Source organism: Vicugna pacos, chromosome 19 (assembly GCF_048564905.1).
Source record: "Vicugna pacos chromosome 19, VicPac4, whole genome shotgun sequence".
Lineage (NCBI taxonomy): Eukaryota > Metazoa > Chordata > Mammalia > Artiodactyla > Camelidae > Vicugna > Vicugna pacos.
The window spans coordinates 38,076,476-38,092,966 of record NC_133005.1 but is presented as its reverse complement, the minus strand read 5'-3'; the positions used below and the strand labels follow the sequence as shown (position 1 = coordinate 38,092,966).

General features: G+C 50.0%; 1 protein-coding gene across 1 annotated transcript in view; it reads left to right on the top strand.

Moving 5' to 3' along the window:
- The window catches only part of ATP9A (ATPase phospholipid transporting 9A (putative)), a 116,558-nt gene extending 100,967 nt beyond the window's left edge, over positions 1-15,591 (top strand). The window contains exons 20-28 of the mRNA XM_031687693.2: positions 2,317-2,406; positions 2,504-2,648; positions 3,457-3,521; positions 5,926-6,081; positions 9,202-9,266; positions 10,595-10,703; positions 11,481-11,538; positions 13,334-13,537; positions 15,106-15,591. Of these exons, the coding sequence (XP_031543553.1) occupies positions 2,317-2,406; positions 2,504-2,648; positions 3,457-3,521; positions 5,926-6,081; positions 9,202-9,266; positions 10,595-10,703; positions 11,481-11,538; positions 13,334-13,537; positions 15,106-15,242 (1,029 nt within the window). The 3' untranslated portion in view covers positions 15,243-15,591. The remainder of the gene's footprint in view (positions 1-2,316; positions 2,407-2,503; positions 2,649-3,456; positions 3,522-5,925; positions 6,082-9,201; positions 9,267-10,594; positions 10,704-11,480; positions 11,539-13,333; positions 13,538-15,105) is intronic.
- Positions 15,592-16,491: the final 900 nt, after the last annotated feature.

Sequence of the window (16,491 nt, the reverse complement as noted above, 5' to 3'; positions counted from 1 at the left end):
ATTACTGAGTGACCCCGGTGAGGCGGAAGGACTTCTTCCGGTGGTAGTGCAGGAGCACCTGGTTACGGCTGTGTTAACCTGTGTCCTCACCTGGGTGGGGGCCACGGTCCCTTTGAGAAGCTGATGGAAGTCAGGCACCATCAGCGTGAAGGGTGTGGTTAATCTCATACGTGTGAAATTGTACGTGTAAGTCCAGGATTTCACTGAACCTTTGAGAGGCTAGTCCTTGGATAGGAAATACATTCCAGATTGCAGATACTGGCCTGTCTGCCTCCTGGAGGAAAAGCTTGAGGGGCCTTTGGAAGGAGGTGTGTTGGGCGGGCAGATGAGTATTCTCTGCCCTTGTGCAAGCTCTTTGCTGAAACCAGGTGGGCGTTGGGAACGACTCCAGTCCTAGAAGCCGAGGACTGTGACTGGCCTTATTGAGCCGCGAGGTGAGGGGCACCAAGTCCCCTCTAGGGCAGGATGAGGTGGTCCTGCTTATCTGCAATCAGAGCCACCAGACCAAACAACTGGAGGTGTTTGAGATGTTTCAGCGTCTCCCCCAACCCTTGCCCTTGGTCCATAGCACACTGAAGCTTTAAGAAATCCAGCAGTTTTGGAAAGAGCACAGCCAGCATTGCACAGAGGCAGATACAATGGGTTCTCATTCATGGATTCTGTATTTGGAAATTTGCCTATTCACTAAAATTTATTTGTAACCCGAAAATCAATACCCGAGGTTATTTCAGAGTCATGTGTGGACACGTGCAGAGTGGTGGGACCTTCGAGTCACCTGATGTGTGCGTCCCCGGCTGAGATGGAACGAGGTGACCCTCTGCCTGCTTGTCTCAGCTCTCGGACTGAGAGCTTCTCAGTCTACTTAGAGCCACGTTTTTTTTGTTTTTTGCATTTTTGTGCATTTTTTGGTTAGCAATTTCACTGTATAAAATGGCCCCAGCACAGAGCTGGAGTGCTGTCTGTGTCCCTAAGAGCAGGACAGCTGTGACGTGCCTTCCAGAGAAAAGTTTCCCTCAGGCGTGAGTGATGGTGCTGTTGGCCATGAGTTTCGTGTTACTGAGTCAACTATATAAGTACATGTTTTTAAATTAAACACATTTTATTGGGGTGTCATTGCTGTACAATATTGTATAAGTTGCAGGTACACAACATAGTGATTCACAATTTTTAAAGGTTATGCTCCATTTATAGTTATGGCAGAATGTTGGCCACATCCTCTGTGCTGCATGATATATCCTTGTTGCTTATTTATTTAACACACAGTAGCTGTGCTCTTAATCTCCTGCCCCACTCCCCTCTCCCCGCTGGTAGCCACTGGTGGGTTCCCTGTATCCGTGAGTCTGTTTCTTTTTTGTTATATCCACTAGTTTTATTTTTTAGATTCTACGTGTAAATGATATCATACAATATTTGTCTGTGTGTGACGTGTTGCAACAATACATATTTCGAAAGGTGTCTTTAAACAGAGACACATAGAAAACGAGCTTATGTATTGGCTGATGGACAAAAGTGTTGTGACCAGAGGCTCGCAGGAACCTCGCCCTGCATCTCCCCCAGGAGCAGTGGCTCAGTGGTCACCAACTCAGTGTTCCCAGGGACTTCACGGGAGCATAGCAAGTAATGAGAACACACTGTATGCTGTAGAATTCAGGGGTTGCAAACTGCGGCCTGTGTGCTGGCCACCTGTTCCTGTAAATAAAGTTTTATTTAAATGCAGGATCTGCCGCATTGATCTGCATATCGTCTGTGGCTGCCCTGGCACTGTAGCAGCAGAGTTGGGACGGACAGACTGTGTGACCCACGGAGCGTATACCGTTTAACAGCTGGGCCTTGATAGAAAAGCTGGCCCCCTGCTAGGTGCCCGGCTGCCGCCGCCAGCTCTGCAATAACCAGGCTGTGTTGCCGTTGGCAACCTCACACATCTTGCTGTGCTTCAGTTTGCTTCCCTGTAAGGTTGAGCTATTATCAGGCACCTCGAAGAGTCTCGTGAGAAATAAACGGGGTGAAAAGCCATGAAAAGTGCTGAGCACAGGGCTGGGCACGTGATGGAATTCCAATTGCTTTTTGCTCTTATTTTGCTACGTGGGTCATGGCCCTTCTGGGGGAAACTCAAGGGGACGGTTGATCTACAGACCCTCCCGATACCCTGCAGAATCCAACAAACAGGCTTTCCCTCGGCTCTGGGTCTGGCGGCGGGGGAGGGCAGGGGTCCTAGGCCGGGGTGGCCGTTGTCCTCCCGCGGCTCCAGGAAGCCGCCTGTTTGTTCTCCACCCTGTCTGGAGAGCCAGGCCTCCTTCACCCCGCCTTCCCTTCTAGGTGACCAACCGTGGCGAGGCCCACCTGGAGCTGAACGCCTTCCGCAGGAAGCACGACTGTGCCCTGGTCATCTCTGGAGACTCCCTGGAGGTGGGCGTGGGGACCCTGCCAGCCGGCTCCTCCTGTTGGGGGGGGTGCAGTGGCGGGGACCTTGCCCGACCCGCTGTCTCTGCCCGCGTCCCACCAGGTCTGCCTCAAGTACTACGAGTACGAGTTCATGGAGCTGGCCTGCCAGTGCCCGGCCGTGGTCTGCTGCCGCTGCGCCCCCACCCAGAAGGCCCAGATCGTGCGCCTCCTGCAGGAGCGGACGGGGAAGCTCACCTGCGCCGTGGGTAGGCGCCTGCGCCCAGCCGAGTTCCGCGGGGATGCATGGGTTCCCTGCCGGGTTCTTCACGCTCCCCGGGCCACTTTGTTCAGGTCGTGGTACTTACCCCCTGCACACTTGGCCCTATTTTGTCATTGTTTTTATTATTCTTAGTACTTATTTCACTTTGAGAAAGAGTCAACAGGCAGGCTGAGGGCTTTCCTCCTTAGCTTCTGCTCCGTTTGTAGTGACGCAAGATGCAGAGATACCCCGGAGGTGAAGATTCCGCTGTAGAGAGGGATCTGGGTCCAGGCTGCTGGTTTTCACCATGTGTGGGCCCCAGGAGGGGATACTTCCTTCCCCGTCTGAGCCTCAGTCTGCCCGTTGGTAGAATGGGAGAATAGCGCTGGTTCCCTCAAATGCTGCTTGTGAGGACTCAAAGGGGCAGGAGCATTTAAAAAGTGCTGGCTGCCGTCTTGGTAAATGTTCCGTCAGTGCACCGTCCATCATTGCCGATAAAGACATGGCACCCACACCTCGGAGGCAGGGCGGGTGGTGTTGTGAACATGGCATGGCGTGGACACGGTCCCCCTGTTGCTACTTAATGACTGGGACCCGACCCTCAGCCACTCCCCTGGGCCCTCTGATTCTCCGCTCCTCTGCCTAACACCGCAGGTTGTTGGAGCAGTTAAGCGGAACCTTGCAGAAAAGGCACTTGACATGCGGTGAATGGCTACACGTGTATGATTATTTGAAGTAACAGTGAAACATGGAGGTTGTGTTTCTTGTCTTTGCCCAACTTCCCGGCTTTTCTCTCTGGTCTGTGTGACCCGCAGGTGATGGAGGCAATGATGTCAGTATGATCCAGGAATCAGACTGCGGCGTGGGCGTCGAGGGAAAGGTGAGCACACGGTAAGGGGGGAGGGTGCTGGTTTCTGCCCGGTGGTCGACCTTAAGATGTCAGCTGCTCTGCTCCACCCATTGGAGTTTCTTTTTCCCTCCAAGAGACGACTTAAATACTTCTGGAAATTCTAGTTTAGAATTATTAAGCATAAGGAACCATGTACCATAATTACCTTGTGTTACTACCTAGAACACTGAGAGATCACTGCCTGGAAGTCAGAGATCTGCATCACTGTGTCTTACAGACAGACGCTGAGGCCTTGCTTTCCGAAACCTAATTTTTTAAAGAAAGTGTTTTGCTATATTCTTAGGGGACAAGGAGTGTATTTCAAACCCTTCCCTGCATTGTCAGTAAAAGCTTCGGTTATCGCGCCGTGTGAGGATCTTTTGGGGATTATGGAAGAACATGGCATGGTTCGCCCTCACTAAAATGCTGTGACAGCTGCAGTTTGTTCGTTTCTTTGTTATAATATAACAGCTTTTCTCTTTCCTTCCCTGTCAACTGTGTGCCTGCGTCTTACGGTTTGCCCTGCCCTCTCTTATTTGTAATCTCCAGGTGACTATAGGAAAGAAGGTTGGTCACCGGGTTTGTTAGAACTGTGTGCACAGTAAGAGCACAGAGGCCCGGAGTGAGGGCCGGAGATGCTCCCCTGTAGATTTTGTTTGGTATATTCATGAATTTGGCTAATCCCCCCAATTGTTTTTCTTTTCTACCCTCTCTGGTTTCCTGTTTTTTTCTCATCCGATTGACAGTTATTTGAAGTTGCAGAGTTAAATGATCCTTGAAGGAGATGTTATGTCTGAAATCTGTGTAGATTCCTTTAGTGCAGGTTTTAAGAAGCACAGTTGATTTGAACAGATTGAATTCTTTACATGTTGCTTTATAAAACTAAATCATTTTCCTTTCTGTTAAAAATTATATTCTGATTATTTTGGTTTTTGGAGTAGAAAAGTAAAAAGTGCTCACTGTAAAAATGGAAACAGTTTAGAAATTGGTTAAGTGCATCCTTTCTTTGAGACGACTGCATTGAACTAGTGCCATGGGTTATTCTTCCAGAACTTCTCTCCGTGTGCATGCTACTAGTTATGGGTGTGTACATAATATTACATACACACATAAATATATACATGCACCCACACATCTTGCTCATGTTTATATTTTATTTTCATGTGTAATTTAAAATTATAATACACATTCTTAATGCATCTTGCTTAAATCTTGTATTTTAAATTTCCTTGTACATCAGAACTATAGAGCCATCATTTTGTATGTTCCCTCCAACTTTTTATTTTGAAAAATGTAGCTCCTTCAGAAAAGCTGAAAAAGAGCTAGTGAGCACCTGTCTCCTCTTTGCTTTAATTTACCAGTGTTAACATTTGCCACATCCTCCCCCTCTGTCTCCCTCTGTTTCCTTCTGTCTCCCTCTGTCTCCCTCTTTTTCTCTCTCTGTCTCTCTCTGTGAGTCAGTAGTTGCAGATATAACATTATTTCTCAGTGCTTCAGCATGGATCTCTTAAAAACAAGAACATTCTCCTATGTAAGCAAAATAACTGCCTCACCCCAAATGTAACGTTGGTATAATATTATTATATAATATTCACGGTCTGATTTCCCCACTTGTCCTCAAAGTGTTCAAACAGAGATCTCCAGGAACCAATGAAGGACCGCACATTGCATTTATTAGCGGTTTTTCATGGCTCTTTATTCTTCTTTCATGGAGAACACTTTTCTCCATCTTCCTGGTGGGGAGGGGGCGTGTTTTGAGACATCGGTATTTTTGAAGCATTCAGGACAGTGGTAGATCGTCCCATGACATTGCGGGTCAGATGGATTTGATTCTGGTTCTGTGTTTCTGTTGTGAAGAGCACCTTAGGAGAGTTTGTGTCTTCCTGTTGCAGAAGGTCCGTGGCATCCATCACGTACCTTTTACAATTAGAGAATGCCGTGATACGGCTGCTCTGTGAATTGTTTCCAGTTCTGTGAACGTGCAGAGCTGTATGTTGGGGGCTGTTTAAATTGATATTGTTAGTAGCGTCAGTCCCCTCCCCGCCCAGGTTTAACTCTTAAGGGAGCTGACTGTTAGATTCCTATCTTTGAATGATTCTTTGCTTCTGATACACATTAGGGGTTGAGCCTAACCCCCAAGGCTTCCTACTAGATCCGTTTGACCTCCCAGTTAAAACTATCTGTGATTCAGAATGTTTTTTATTTACATAAATTCCTCTTTTTAAATCAAATTTAGACTCAGACCACCAACCATGTATAGTTGGAAACCAAAGAGTCTCTTTATTGAAGTTCTTCAAAGATCTCCTTACAGTGTCTGGCTTTTTCAATTAAAAAAAAAATGCATTTGTCTTGACCTCCGGTGCTCCTGACGGTGCCCAATTTAATCGGATTTTAGGAAGGAAAACAGGCTTCGCTGGCCGCAGACTTCTCCATCACTCAGTTCAAGCACCTTGGCCGGTTGCTCATGGTGCACGGCCGGAACAGCTACAAGCGCTCAGCCGCCCTCAGCCAGTTTGTGATCCACAGGAGCCTCTGCATCAGCACCATGCAGGTGGGTGGGCGGGAGCGCGTGTCTCCCCCTGGCAGGTGGGCGGGCAGCTGTGCACAGGTGTACAGGTGTACGTGGCTACGTGGTTGTCACGGTGGTGAGGGAGAGTGAGTCTCCGCTTTCGAGCTGTTTCCCTCACCTGGCCAATTTAAAACCTCCCCCACCGCACCTGGCCACATTCCTGGTGACAGAGCTCGGAGTGCCCCAGAGCCCTCCTGTTTAGGTGGTGAAGGCCATTCTTGCTGTGTGGAGCAGGCGGGAGCATTGCTGGTGGTGCCTGGCCGGGGCTTGGCATGAAGTGGGTGGGGGTGTAAATGGTGGGGCTCTGATAACTGGGTGCAGTTGTTCTCGTTGGGTTGCCAGAGGGAATGATGCAGAGTTAAATGTCGGCTGAATACACTGGCCCTGAATTTTCCACATGCAGAAGCAAAAGTTGGCAGAGAACAGCCACCAAAGGATAACTTACTTTTCTTGAGTGCTTCCTGTGCCCTGCAGTCTCACAGCAGCAGCAGCCTGTGCCCATTCTGCAGATGGGGAGGCTGCGGCTCACGGAGGGTGAGGAATTTGTGCAGCGGCCCTCAGGGGTTTAGTCTGCCCAGAGGCGGGTACCCCGGTATCTGCACTCTTAATCAAGACCTCGCCGTCTCCACTCTGTGCAGAGGGGCCGGAGCTGCCACCACGTGTGGGGAGCACCCAGGTGGGATCAGCCTGGCCCCTGGCATCACAGTTCTGCCTCCGGTGCAGCTCGGCTAGGCGTCCAGCTTCGTTATCCCAGTTGTCAGCCCTCCCCGGGAGTGACATCTTGCTTTCTCACAAAAGGATTCTAGAATATATAAGGTATTTCCCCACCTTCTCTCTCACCAGCTCCTTTGAAATCTGTCCTCAGGCTGTAGCGGTTAAGCGTGTAGGAGGAAGGAGGCCAAAGGGAGGGAAAGAAAACATTTTGGGTGTTGAAAAACTATTGGCTGGTTTTCCTTCTTGGGTGTGGAGGGGGCGAGTACCCCCAGTGAAGTGGTGGGGACATCAGGATGCTACGTCCTGGAACCATGTCTCCCTCTGACACTACCAAGTGCGACCTTGAACCAGTCCCATTCGCACTCTGGGCCTCAGCCTTTCCACCTGAAGAACACGGACCAGACCTCTCCATCGCTCTGTTCAGGCATCTTGGCCCTTGCCCCTCAGACAGGGCTACTTTGAAAAGCAGAGAGTGTTGTTCTAAGGCATCAGATGCGGAAGGCATCCTTACCATTGTTGATAAAAATGAAGTCGGTTAACGCATAAACATAGGTGATGTTTTAATTTGTGGAAAGGTGTTTAATCGTACACGAAAGACATCCCACTGTTCAAAGTGAGTCTAGTGGTGCTCATTAACGTACCGCTGGCCTCGCCCCTGCCCTTGGGGGCTTTAGAGGTTTTCAGTATCTACTGCGCTTATGAGCGAAGGAGCCTCGAAGTGATTTTCATCAACACGATCTAAACTCTAACAGCTGCTACGGCTCATCCGACCAAGTCTGTACTTTTTAGTTTATGTTAGCTCATCAACTAACCTGGATAACGTCACGGTTTTAATCATCGGGAGATTAATCAGCTCGTCCACTGGGCAAACACACAAAAGCTGGCGTGGAGGAGCTGCCTTCTGTAATGTCCGTATGTTACCATGAACATCGATTCAGACACAAATTCTAGGATGAGGAATTGTTCTTTGTGCTACGGGAAAAAAAAAGCGCCCTTCCCCCCGTCCACTGTGCTGAACGTGGCTGGCTGAGAGTAAGTCCCGTCAGAGCTGCACCTTGACAGCAGCCCCTTGGGCAGATAAAGACATGGCACTTTTATTTTCCACAGTGCTCCTTCCAAGATGAAGGCTTTCTGGTCAGTCTGACCCTTTTAGAGAAAGATTTGCAAAACTGAACACCAGATGCTTGGCATTTTTACCACCATCCTTCCTGTGCAGCAGCCCAGCCTGGGTGAGAAATCATTCGGAAAGTGGCGTTCACCTTTTAATTCTGAAATCACGACCAGGGTGCAACCAGGGCTGCCCGTGACCGTGGCCCTCGGTGTCACCTGTGCTCTGAGCTCTGTGCCAAGCAAACGCCCGCGGCAGGTGACAGGGGCGCGGTCCCCGTCTGCACGCTCTTTGCGGTCACCAGGCCGGGGCAGCCTTTCTCCGCGTTCAGTTTCTGCAAAGCCGTCAGGCGGCAGTGGTCTCTGGCCTCCCTTGGGTCTTACACTAGTAGGAATTAGTTTTGCGGTCACTTGGCTTCTGTCGGCCGGTGGATGTTGGGAGAAGAAAGTAACAGAGCATCGAGTCTGATTTTATCTCCTCGGCCTGTGTTTCACTGCCAGTAGCGAATATTTTCCAAATTGGGAAGCAGACATTTCAGTAGGGGTTTGTGAATATCTCTGTTGCTTTTGTCTAATTGCAAAAGTAGCAGGCTATGGGCTCTTTGTAAAAATGTCCAAGAATAGTAAAGCATGTAATGTAAGGAGTGAAGCCTTCTCGCTGGTCCCACCCTCCAGGGTAATGGGTACACATCCTCGTGGTAGAGGATGTTTTTCCGTATCTGTTTCCATGGCAACTTATTATCGGCGGCGCACCTGGACAGACTGTGATTCTGAGCTGTCGGGAGTGTGGGCCCCTGGAGACAGAACTGGGTTTGAGTCCCGCAGCGCCCCTTATCTGCTCCGTTTCCCTGTCTGTAAAATGTAGGGGATGTTAGGCCTTGATTTCATGGGTTGTTCCGGAGTCACTAAGATCAGATACAAAGTAGTCCCAGGTCCAGCTCATTAACTTAGTTAAGTGTTGACAGACGGCCTGAGAGTGGAGCCTGGAGCTGAACTCCCTGTGTGGGACTCCTGGTTCTGTCAGTGATGGGCTGTGTCGTCTTGGGCAAGTCGCTTAACCTGTCTGTGCCTCACTTTCCTTACCTGTAAAATGGGGATGATGATGACAGTCCCTCCTTCATCAGGTTGCTGTAGGAACTGAATGAGCTCATAGACTTGAAGCACTGTAACAGTCCAGGTATAAAATAAGTGCTGGGTAAGTGTTGGCTGCTGTTTTTACTGTGTACACATAAGGGCTTCAGTCTTGACTTTTGGTAATGTCCTCCTTTCTCCTTGGTACAGGCCGTCTTCTCCTCCGTGTTTTACTTTGCCTCCGTTCCGCTCTACCAAGGATTCCTCATCATTGGGTAAGGAAGTCCGGGCAAGGTATTGATTTTTCATGAAACCTCCCTAAAATGCCACAGAAGAAAGAAGAAACATTGTGTAAAAACCCTTTGGTCCCCAAGTCACTGGTCAAGGCAGATCTGGCAATGTGGTTTAGAACCTTCTTGAATTAATACGTTTTTGAACTGGTAAGCCTGTAGGTAGAATCTGATATGTTTGTGGTCCATTTGAACCTGATGATGGAAGAATGCTTTCCTACGGGAGTCTCGGGTTGTCAGCTGATTGGCAAGCCGGGGAAGACTGATGCTTCACAGACTCAGTGGGGTCTTGGACAAAGTGGAAGGGGGATCTGGAAAGTGCCCCCCTGCTGTGGCTGACCGCGGTGGAGCATCCTGCCGATGGGTCTCCAAGGTGGGCCAGAGCCTGGCTCTCCGGGGTTATACCTGGTAGAGCTTGGCCAGTGTGTGCCCGTGACCTGTGACACAGGCTGTCCCTTGGACATCTGCTGCCATCACACCAACCCCCGATCCTGACCAGTCTTTGAGTTACCCAGGTGGGTGGTGTTTGGTTCCCACCTGCCCTAGGCAGGGCTGCTGGCAGGGCCCTCCTGGTGATGAAGGCAGGAAGCCCAGAGAGGCCGATGGATCCCCGGGGAGTCTTACAAAGTACGCCTTCCGTCTTCTTGTGTTTCGCCAGTTCAGCCTGGGAGTAGGCACTCGAATTTTGCCTGCTTCTGATTGGGAGAATGGACTGTCCTGTGTCAGGTCCTGAAAGAGTGACAGCACCTACCAGAACAGAGCTGGGGGCTCCCTGAGCCGTGCTCTGCGTGGCCTCCCATGACCTGATCTCCTCTTCCCTCTTGGTTTTCGCCTCCCCTCTTTACCCCCACCCACCCAGCGCCAGCCACGCTGGCCACCTTGCAGTTCCTCAACAGGACAGACACGCTTCTGCCTCAGGGCCTTTGCACTCGCTGCTCTGTCTGCCTGGGGTGCTCTTCCCTCCACTGCTGGCGTGGCTGCCCCTCACCTCTTGTGGGTGTTTTCTCAGATGCCATGTCTCTTGTCTGCCCTTTTCAAAATGACACCCCCCACCCCACATCTCATTCCCTCCTCCCCATTAGATTTTCCTCCTCCGCACTTACGTCCGACACACAGCACGGTTTACTGAACTTGTTTGTTGACTCACTGACTAGCATGAAAGCCTCTGCTTCTCATCTGGAATCTCCCTGCTTCAGACTGGCCCTGGCACACGCCGGCCACTCAACTGAAAGGATGGAAATTGGGCTCCAGAGGCTGGGGGAGCACATGGCTCGCTGCCTGAGGCTTCACCTGTGGTGACTTTTCCCTCCCAGGTATTCCACCATCTACACCATGTTCCCTGTGTTTTCTCTGGTTCTGGACAAAGACGTCAAGTCGGAAGTCGCCATGCTGTATCCTGAGCTCTACAAGGACCTCCTCAAGGTGCCCGGGCCCCACCCCCATTTCCTCCTTTCTTCTCTCCCTCCCAATTTCTTTTTTTTTTTAATTATTATTATTATTATTTTAAAATGGAGTTCCCAGGGATTGAACCCAGGACCTCGTGTGGGCTAAGCACGCCCTCTACCACTGAGCTCGACCCACCATACAGCTCACTGAGCTTGCTCTGTGACCTGCTGACTGGCTCAAAAGCCCTCTGAGGGCGGGTGGTCCTGTTCGCTCCTCATCTGGGTTCTCCGTGCTGCTTCTGATGCATTTCGCACAGACCCTCCACGTCTGATGTGAACACACTTGAAGTGGTGGTTTTCTTACTTTCGAGGAAGGTCTGGGAGCTTATATTTTATCTGAAAGTAATATACGCACAGATAAAGAATGTTAAACCGTGCTGTAACATGGCAACCGGAAGCAAAGCAGCCAACGACGTTTTTTAAAAGCCTCTGATTGCTTTCAGAGTTTCAGTTGCGTTTTGTAGCTGCAACTTGCGTCTGTAACTAGAAGCATTCTTGTGTACACTTTTTGAAGAGTGTGTGTGTGTGTGTGTATAATTTCATTTATTTGTCCTCAAGGGGTTTTTAATAAAGAGCAGATTTGTTTCCATCTGATGTCAGTTCTCTTTAAAAAAAACATAATATCTCTAATGTATTTAGACGTGTGTAAGCCACTTTTTCGATGAGCACAGGCAGTTGCCTTGTCTGGTCGGGCAAGTCGCCGGAGGCCATTGGCGCCACGCGGTGACCTGCTGTCTCCCTCTCTCTCACGCAGGGACGGCCGTTATCCTACAAGACATTCCTGATATGGGTTTTGATCAGCATCTATCAAGGTAAGGGAGGGTGGAACCACCTGCTGTCTTGTGCGCTGTCCTATTGTCTGTAGCACACAGAGGGAAGCAGCGGAATCCTAAAATAGCAGTAGGGGGTGTGACATTGTGCCCAGAGGGACCACCCCGCAGCGTGTTCTAAGGACCTAAACATTCGGCACCAAGTCGCATATGTGAGGTGGTGCTGTCAGCTTAATGGAGACAAAGTCAGAGAAAAAGATGACAAATACTAATCAGAGCCTGATGGGGTGTTGGAGTCAGTGTAACAAAAAGTAGTTGCTTTCTGGAACATTCTGATCCTTTTTCTGAGGTCAAATTGTAGTGTTTAAAAAATATATTTACATCCATGGCTTCCAGAGAGCGTCTCCCAGACTGTAGAGGCTTTATAAGACTACTTACTGGAATATGAGAAGGAAATATCAAAACCTCTGTTTGTGTTTGTTTTTTCCTTACTCCTTTTAGAATTTCTATTTTTATGGATGTTTTATGATGTACCTACTTATATTGGTACAGCCGTCCTACTGTCTCTCTGTGTGTCTGCACAGGGACACACAGATAATTTACAAATACACATTGGATGTTAGGGATTCATCCTTAATATGTTTTGCTGATAGATGGTGCAGTCAGAAAGCGTAGAGACCATTCAGTTTGCTGGCAGGAGGCTAAATTGTCATTAAAACCAGTTGAGGGGGTCTTACTGAGAAATGTAACAAAGTGACATGTGTGTATCTGGTTAAAGAAAGCAAATCCTGCAGAACAGTTCGTTCTAACAGGCAGTGCTCCAGCCCCGGTGCAGTTATAACAGGCAGTCACTTGAGGAATTTCAGGGTTTAGGGTCTGTTGCCCCTGATTTTTAGTAATATTCTCATGCTGCTGTGTTTTTGTCAACATGAGACATTATCCGTTCAGTTCCTGCCATCCTGAATAAAACTTAGCTGTACTTTTCTCCTCAGTATCAGTGCATAATTCTTTGAGTGTCTTGCTTGGCTGCCTCTACCACTGCGTCGGGGGGATGGGGAGGAGTAGGGGTTGTAAAGCAGGTAACGTAAAGTTAACCATCATAATGTGTGTGCAGGTCACTAGTGTTCAGTGTACTTTTGTTGTTGTGAAACAAGATCTCCAAGACTGTTTGATCTTGCAAAACTGAAACTGTATATCCATTCAACAACAGACTCCTTTTTCCTTCCTGCCCCTGGCGATCACCATTCTACTTTCTGTCTCTATGAATTTGACTGTTTTGGTCCCTTGTATAAGTGGGATCTTAAGGTGCTTGTTCCCTTGTGGCTGCCTACATCTGTCATTTTATTCGTATTATCTTTTTAACGGAGGGACTGGGGATTGAACCCAGGACCTCGTGCATGCTAAGTGCGCGCTTTACCACTGAGCCCTACCCTCCCTGCTACATCTGTCATTTTAAATAATACATTAAAGCGTCTATTTTTTTTTCACCCAGTTCAGATGGTTTCTCTCTCCCTCTGCCTCTCTTGCTTTTTCCCTCTCTCTCTCCCCCCTCTTCTCTCTCCCTCTCTCTATCCAGTTACAGACTCGATTGTGTAATGTCAAAAGGGAACATGGCAAAACTAGAATGTGATGCCGTTCTTTAAAACCTCCGCAAAATACCGCTCGTTACCCTCCTTTAATGTGTGGTACCTTTCATGTCTAAATGGAAAAAAAAAAAGGAGTCGAACTGAGTGAGCAATGTGAGGCTTCGATGGGGAAGGAGTGGGAGGCATTGCTCCCAGCAGAGGGGGCAGGTGGGTGCCAGCAGCCCCCCACCGGCCTCTGTTCTGCTTCCCAGGGAGCACCATCATGTATGGGGCGCTGCTGCTGTTTGAGTCAGAGTTCGTGCACATCGTGGCGATTTCCTTCACGTCGCTCATCCTCACGGAGCTGCTGATGGTGGCCCTGACCATCCAGACCTGGCACTGGCTTATGACCGTGGCCGAGCTGCTCAGCCTGGCCTGCTACATCGCCTCCCTGGTGTTCTTACACGAATTTATTGGTAAGACACCCCCCCCAACCCCCGCATTTAAAGCCTGCCAGTCAGGTCCAGGGGTCTCACCAGCTTGTGAAGGAAGGCAGGCTGACCTGGGCTCTTTGTCCAGCAGCTGTCCCCTTGCACTCAGCTGCCCACTGTTTCTTACTGGCATCCCCTGGGACAAGTGGCAGTTGAGAAATCAGCCTCTTGGAACTGAAGCCATCGGGCATGATATCAGTATAGAATGTTTTCTTTTAAAACCACGCTGTGCCTGCTGGCTTGGAAGGGGATTAATTCTGCAAGGACCTAGTGGCTTTCTCCAGGGAGGTGGCCACTGTGCTGGGCTCTGTGGAGTTAGGGAGACGGTGAGTGTAGTGTCTTGGTCTTGCTCGAGCGTAAGTGCTAGTCCAGCAGGAGACTTTGTTAGCTTGAGAAACTGCCTTATCAGGAAAGCATCTTTGATCATGCCTCTTGTTTATCAGCAAATGCTCCTTAGGAAGCTTTTAATTTAAAAAATTTTAATTATTACTGTGTTTTAATTTTTGGAGTGGGAGATAATTGGCTTTGTGTATTTATTTTTCAGTGGCAGGGAGGGTAGGGCTCAGTAGTAGAGCACACACTAGGGGTTGAACCCAGGACCTCATGCATGCCAAGTGGGCTCTCTACCACTGAGCTATACCCGTCCCTCTGAGAAGGTTTTAATAAAGGAGAAAAGGAGCATTCCCATGAAAAGTGAAGTCTTAGAACAATATCACACTTGTTTGAAAAGTCTCTCCAAGTGGGTTTTGTGAGCACCTACTATGTGCTCAGTGGCTTGAGACCTGGGAGTCACAGAGGCTTAGAAGACACGAAATCTGTCCTCAGGAAGCTTGGGTCTGCCGCCCTAGACGTGGACCAGCCACAGGACTGGGCGAGCAGCACGTGGGTGGGGCCCTGGGCCCGGCACGTAGAAGGTATTCACTCGGTGCCCGCTGCATCGCCCCCAGCCTGTGCTCCAGAGGTGGGAAAGGTGTCTGCCGGGGCATCCGCTGCAGGTCCTGTTGAAGATCGCTAGCTGTCACTCCTCTTTTGAAAGAAACCTTCTAACTGCGGGGTTGACTGTCCTGCAGCTAGAAGGGGAGCTTAACAAACTCCCCCCACCTCCCTGCCACTGAAGTTATGCTTTTCCTGACACGGGGTCCCCGCCCGTTTTGCAGCACCCTCGGGCTGGCTCTGGCTTTCGTGACCGTCACTGAGGCGAAGGGGAAAAGATGCTGGGAGGCAGAAACGTGTGTTTGAGCGTCCCTTTCTGCTGGATTTAGAGAGAAACACTCCAGCTGTCAGATTCCAAATCAAAAACACCTGAAGGGATTTTTTTTCCCCCCTGTAGTTTTCTTTTCCAAGTTGCTGAAAGTAGCATTTCGCAGAAGGTCAGGAAGCTCCAGAGCAGGTCAGAGGGAGGAGGAGCGAGGCAGGAAGGTCAGGCATTATCGGTGCATCCCTCTGGGAGTGAGCGCAGGAGAGGGGCTGGGACCCACGCTCGCCTGCGGTCTCCTGCCGGCGACGCCGGGCGGCCCCCTCCCACTCACCGCCGTGCTCTGGTTTGCTTGCAGACGTGTACTTCATCGCCACTCTGTCCTTCTTGTGGAAAGTGTCCGTCATCACTCTGGTCAGCTGTCTGCCCCTCTACGTCCTCAAGTACCTGCGAAGACGGTTCTCCCCTCCCAGCTACTCCAAGCTCACGTCCTAGGCTGTGCGCTCGGGGGGAGGACCCTGTCTCCGCGCCTTCCCGGTGGATGGAGGTCAAGTCGGGTTGATAGTCACCGCCACCTGTGGATTTTGCAGGAATTGCGACCACGTGCAGTTCTGATGTGAAGAGGCCCTGGGCTTCCACGGAGCCCCGACCCTGAGTCAAGGGGAGGGAGGTTCCCGGGAGGGGCCCTTGCGGCCCGTCTGAACCCCCGGTGATTGGCCTTTGAGTGAATGTGACTACGTTACAGCCGGTGACTCGCTGAGGGGATTTCTACATGGGTCACTGTGCAGGCTTCCTTATGACTTGAATTTTGCTGTCATGTGATAAAAGTTTCTGTCCGGTTGAAGATTGTAGCGGGTTTTTGTTTTGTTCTAAACAATCCTAATGTGTGTGCACTTTTTACGTCTTTCTGCTCTTAAACAACAGGTCTGAGAGAAAGTTAAAGCTCTTAGTATTTGCGAGAAAAGACAGTGACATTTGGTAAAAAGTTAACCAGACGGTAATCTCAGCTCAGAACTGCTAAATAGGCCCTTTGAGGTGGTCCTGCTTACTGAAGCTGCACGGGGTTCCTGGGGTTACAAAGGCAAACGAGAAGAGAGGGGGAGGGACCCTGAATAAACGGGAGGGAGAGCCGAAGATCCAGCACGTTAGCTTCCCTCTGATTCAGCGTCTGCAGCCCGGGGGTTAATGTCACCTGCCACCTCGTAAAAGAATTTCAAAGGTGTTCTCTCGCTTTGTTTGGACCCAGTTACAAGCATAAAGCCTGTGGCTATCTGAGGACACCCTCATACATTTTCAGCAGAGTTGTTTTAGCAGGAAATGTGCCACTGAACAGCCCTAAACGTGTCGACACTGTGATAAGAGACCCAACTAATTCTTCAGACAACACAGCACATGTGGCTCAGATCCTCTGAGTCCGTGGTGGAAAGGTCAGGGGCTGGGGCTCTTTCCTTCCACGGAAGTCTGTTTCCTGTTAGGAGGAATTACTGAGGATGGAGTGACAAAGTCAGAGGCATCTTAACGCGTTGCCACTCGTCAGTGGCGGCTTCAAGCAAGGGGCCCAGTGGGAGGAGGCGAGGCTGCAGCTCCGGGGGCTGGGCTCCATGCGGCTGCCCGCACGTCTCCCGGGGAGCTGGCCGACTCCTCTCCGCACCAGGCTGGGGCCCACGTGTGTGCGGTTCTCACAAAGCTGGGGCTTCTGGCTGCAGAGGCAGGAGAGGATCTGCAAGCACACGGCATGGCAGGG